Here is a 6,000-nt window from a genome sequence, read left to right as displayed (position 1 = left end):
TATATATATATATAATATTTATATAAATATAAAGCGTGCCACCCACAGAACAAAATTGGCTTTTGGTGCCACGGTAGGAGGGCAACTTTAGAAGGCTGATGTTGTGGGTTTGAATCTCATTTGTACCTATTTTTTTGAGAAATTTGTTGCATACGTTTTTTAAGAAAAAAAAAAAGCTCCAAGCACGTTTTTGTAAGGAAAAACATCTGGCACAATTTTTTATTTTTTTTTATAATTGTTATTGACTTAAATTAAATTAATTACATTATTACTCTTTTGACTTTTCTTTTTATTTGATTAAATACTCAATAAAAGTGTAATATCTTATTATTTATATTTTATTGATTGATTTATGATATATATTGAAAAGACGAATAATTCAATCAAATATAAAATTAATTTAATTGATAAGTCTATTTGGCACCCACGGACTCTAAATCCTAGATCCGCCACTGTCCACCACCACCACCAATCCTTTCTCCTCCTCCAACATATCATTACGAATCTCCACCACCGCCTTCTCCATCTCCACCGCCACCTTATTACCATAATCCTCCACCACCGGCTTCTTCATCTCCACCGCCACCTTATTACCATAATCCTCCACCACCACCTACTCCATCTCCACCACCACCTTATTACTAAAATTCACCACCACCACCAATCCATTTTCCTCCTCCACCACCACCTCCATCTCCATCTCCATTGCCATCACCCCCATTGACTACACCCGTCGATGAACCATCTCCATCTCCGTTGCCATCACCACCATTGATTGCGCCTATCAATGGGCCATCTCCACCTTCATCTCCATTTCCATCACCACCATTGATTGCACCTACCGATGGACCACCTCCATTGCCATCACCACCATTGATTGAACCTACTGATGAACCATCTCCATCTCCATTGCCATCACCACCATTGATTGAACCTACTGATGGACCATCTCCATTGCCACCACCACCATTGATTGAACCTACCGATGGACCATCTCCATCTCCATTGACATCACCACCATTGATTGTACCTACTGATGGACCATCTCTATCTCCATCTCCGTTGCCATCACTACCATTGATTGCACCTACCAATGGACCATCTCCATCTCCGTTGCCATCACCACCATTGATTGCACCTACCAATAGACCATCTCCATCTCCATTGACATCACCACCATTGATTGAACCTACTGATGGACCATCTCCATCTCCATCTCCATTGCCATTACCACTATTGATTGAACCTATTGATGGACCATCTCCATTGCCATCACCACCATTAATTGAACCTACCGATGGACCATCTCCATCTCTATCTCCGTTGCCATTACCACCATTGATTTCACCTACCGATGGACCATCTCTATCTCCATCTCCGTTGCCATCACCACCATTTACTACACCTGTCGATGAACCATTTCCAACTCCATCTCTGTTGCCATCACCACCATTGATTGCACTTATCAATGGACCATCTCCATCTCTATCTCCATTTCCATCACCACCATTAATTGTACCTACTGATGGACCATCTCCATCTCCATTGCCATCACCACCATTGATTGCACCTATCGATGGACCATCTCCATCTCCATTACCACCACTGACTACACCTATTGATGGACCATCTCCATCTCCGTCTTTATCTCCACCTCCATCTTTATCTCCACCTATATATCCGTCTCCATCTCCACCACCTCCAATAAGGACCCCTATTCCTCCACTTACACCTCCGCCTCCACCATGCTATTATAAATATCCTCCCCCGCCATCTTTATTACCTTTTCCACTACCATATCCCTTTAATCGACCTCGACCTCCACCATCTAATAATTGTAATGGCCATCCACCACCTTCTCCATCTCCACCTCCTCCATCACCATCTCCACCTCCACCACCTTCTCCATCTCCACCACCTCCAGTTAAGTCTCCACCTCCACCACCTTCTCCATCCCCACCACCTCCTCCATCGCCATCTCCACCTCCACCTCCGCCTTGCAATAATAGATCTCCTCTCTTTATTCCCTTTTCCAATACCATTTCTCTAGTTGCGAACTCCACCTCCGCCACCTAATTGTACTCCTCCACCACTTTAAATAAATTCCCCCCCTCCTTCATCGCCATTTCCACCTCCACGACCTTCTCCATCTCCACCACCTCCAGTTAAGTCTCCACCTCCTCCATCACCATCTCCACCTCCACCACCTCCAGTTAAGTCCTCGCCTCCCCCATCGCCATCTCCACCTCCACCACCTTCTCCATCTCCACCACCTCCAATTAAGTCCCCGCCTCCCCCATTGCCATCTCTACATCCACCACCTTCTCCATCTCCACAACCTCCAGTTAAGTCCCCGCCTCCTCCATCGCCATCTCCACCACCTCCTATTAAGTCCCCGCCTCCTCCATCGCCATCTCCACCTCCACCACTTTCTCCATCTCCACCACCTCCAGTTAAGTCTCCGCCTCCTCCATCGCCATCTCCTCCTCCACCACCTTCTCCATCTCCACCACCTCTAGTTAAGTCTCCGCCTCCTCCATCGCCACCTCCACCTCCACCACGTTCTCCATGTCCACCACCTCTAGTTAAGTCTCCGCCTCCTCCATCGCCATCTCCACATCCATCACGTTCTCCATCTCCACCACCTCTGGTTAAATCCCCGCCTCCTCCATTTCAAATAATAATTCCACCATTGCCACAACTACCTCTATTCCCAATTGTTCTTCCATCATTTCCACAAGTACCTCCACTCCCAATTCCACCATTGCCACAACTACCTCCACTCCAATTTCTGACATTCCAATTTCCCATTGGTCAGCAACCCTAGTACTACAACCCACCTCCACTACCATTGAAATCTCATGGTTATCATTAAACATCTATATCTCCTCCTAAAACACGTTTGACTTAATAATAATTGCATGATATTGCATCTTGTCTCATTTGAACTGTGTAATCAATTGGTGTTTCTCTTTTGAGAGATTTGCTTATTGATATTGTAATGCTTTTTTCTTACGGATTTAGTGTAATATTCTAAATAAAGAGGATTCGAATGAAATTCGACTTCAGTTCTATTTATTTTGCAATCATAGTATTCTCTACTTTCTATTTTATTGAACACTATATGACTAGACTAGTATGTTAATCTGAGTTGTTCATTTATCTGTAATAGGGTAACATACTATCAACCTATAGTTGAAAAGTTATTTTGAAAAAAACTATATGTTATATTATTCTTTTAATTCAAATATCTTCTAAATATTTCACCCAAAGATTACCCTCTATCTATTATTATTATTATTATTGTTAGTATTATAAATTAATAATGTTTCCAGAAAATGGAAAAGTACACGTACATTTCAAACTATAAACATTTTGAATGTTATATCATAAAATTTCATTGGTAAAAGGGATTCAACTGTTTTGGCACAGGAAAACTTATAAGTTTCTTTTTTAATTAAAGTTAATCCTACACTTCATACTAGCATGTCGTTACAGGGCTTTGTCATTGACTCCTACCTTAAATATTATTATTCAAAAATAAAAAATACACATAAGAGGAGGACTACAACTTTGCCTCCCCATCGCTAGAGAGCATAGGCTCATCTTATCAGGTGTGTAGGATATATGCAAACCTAACAACTAACACGGGACGACGACTCTTCCTATTTACATTTTGTCATATCCAACATAAATAAGGGAGACCCTCCTCTTACACTAATTTATAAAGGTACTAAGGTACATCAAAAGATTAAAAAATGTAATTAGACATAATTTTCCTTCAACACTTTCTGTCAATTGTGGTGAATAGGCATCCCTTATTTTTCTGATTATTCATTTCTGGCTTTGTCAAAAACCCACTACTTTATTTGCCTCTCTTAGGCAGTGAGTAGTTTTGAGATTAACTTGTTTAATCTTTTGTTGAACCTTCACTACCACAAATAAAGGTATAGAGTCAATCAACTAATTTTCGTTATATTATAATTAATGTCAATAATAAAGATGGATATTTATAACCAGTACTTTATATAAATGCCGCTAAAGGCTTTATTCTATCACTTAGCTTGTGGTCGTGGTTCTTGCGTCTGATGGTTCTTGATTGTCCTCTGATTGCCAATGGCTCTTCAAAATTCCACAAATGTTATGTTTCCTTATCACTTAGATACATTGAAAGAATTACTTTACCCCACTACACGTATTCAGAACCTGTTCCTATAGACGCATTAAGCAGTAGAGAAATAAAATTAACAGGACACAAATTTATCGTGAAAAGCTATTTGCTCAAGGGAGTAAAAATTACGACCTACACTGCGTAGGATTTCAACCACACATCTCCACTAACTTCTCAAGAGCAACGTTTTAGATTACAACTCAACTATCTAACCTAAGGGACTAACTCTAGTACTTCAACTAAACAATTGCTCTAAGCATTCTAACTACTCTCCAAGAAATAAAACTCGCTTTTTGTTACAAACCTCACCCACACAACTACTCACTTCGATCTAGAAATTATTACAAGTAAATAATAACCCTAGAACAACTCAACAAAGACTAATAACCTAGCCTTTAACTGTCCAAACATCACACAACATAACTCATCAATTTACTTCAACTAGTGAACTAAAAAAAACTAATAACTCTAGTCTTTAACTAATCAAACTTTAATATTCTATAGTACAGACTCGAATACAACTTGTGAAGCAGGTTTCAGTGTTGTTGCGATGAATTCCTGTAGTTTTTCTCCAATGACTATCGCTCTCAAGATAATGAATTTTGTGGATATGTAATAAGTGCGGCTCTCAATGGTCTTCATATTNCTTTATATTATATATATATATATATATATATATATATATATATATATATATATATATATATATATATTGAAGATTCGCTATGCTCTATCTAGTATATCAATGACTAGGATTTTTACTACAAATAGGACTTGACTTCCTATAAGGAAATTTTGGATTTCCTTCCTTAAAAGAAGTTTCATCTTATAAGGAAACTTTGACTCCTCTTTGGATTTGTGCTCTTTATTTCTTTCCTCTTTTGGTCCTTTATTTGAGCTATTTATTTCACTTTTTTGTTTGCTCTTTTATTTATCCAATTTATTTATTTTCTTTTGCCGCAATCTTTTATATTTGTACAAGCTATCCATTTCGCGTCTTGGGGACCTGGTTTTTGATTCACTTGGTAAGTATGCATAAGACAAAAAGTAGTAAATCAGGTTCACTTTGTCAATCATCAAAACTACATACATATTGTCCTATTTTTCAACAAGTTTTCCCTTTTTTATGATGACAAGCAATGCACAATTATGTCATTCATGCCACATATCATCATGCACCACTGATACACCCAAATTACACCTCCCTAAAGAAGTATAAGCGATCGTTGTCAAATAAAGAACCTAACACAGATTAGGGTCGATCCCACGAGGAATATGGTCTAGACTTAGGCTAATTTACTATTAATTGTATTTTTAGCTAGATTATTTCCATAAAAAGGGGAGTTTTGTAACACAAAATAGTGATTGATTAATGTTTCGTAACAAGTAACCAAGTAACATGATTCGCAGTTTGTAAGATCAATATGAGATGAAACTAGGATATATGTGTTTCCCACAAGTTCTTAACGCAGTAAACCTTTTTAATAGTAACTCTTTCCTAGTGTTTGACGTGCAAAGCCGGTAAGATAGGTATCTCCTAAGTGATTAGTCATCCAAGTAGGGAATTTCACCACGCAACTTGGTCGGTCTACGAGTGTATGCTTTACTAACCCTTACCCTTGACCCAAATTAGCCCTCACATATTTGGGTTAGGCTATTAGATAGCGGATTATCAACACTAAATATCAGTTGTTTTATCTCTTTTCCCATTCATTACTTCCTTGGTCGGTCAAGTAGGAATAAGGCGAGTTCTAATGTTGCGCACTATTAAAAAACATTCAAAACGAAGAGATCAACAATTCATGCATAAACACTTTTCAAGAATTACT

At 38.7% G+C, this 6,000-nt stretch overlaps 1 protein-coding gene across 1 annotated transcript in view; it reads right to left on the bottom strand.

The window, feature by feature from the left end:
* Positions 1 to 461: 461 nt before the first annotated feature.
* Positions 462 to 6,000, bottom strand: part of LOC125857456 (glycine-rich cell wall structural protein-like) — a 344,088-nt gene continuing 338,549 nt past the window's right edge. Inside the window, exons 4-5 of the mRNA XM_049537053.1 lie at positions 1,520 to 1,570; positions 462 to 979 (exon numbers count right to left, since the gene is read on the bottom strand). Coding sequence (XP_049393010.1) covers positions 642 to 979; positions 1,520 to 1,570 — 389 coding nt within the window. The 3' untranslated portion in view covers positions 462 to 641. The remainder of the gene's footprint in view (positions 980 to 1,519; positions 1,571 to 6,000) is intronic.

This window comes from Solanum stenotomum, chromosome 1 (genome assembly GCF_019186545.1).
Source record: "Solanum stenotomum isolate F172 chromosome 1, ASM1918654v1, whole genome shotgun sequence".
Taxonomy (NCBI): Eukaryota; Viridiplantae; Streptophyta; class Magnoliopsida; order Solanales; family Solanaceae; genus Solanum; species Solanum stenotomum.
The sequence above is the reverse complement of the archived record's forward strand: the minus strand, read 5'-3'. Positions and strand labels throughout refer to the sequence as shown.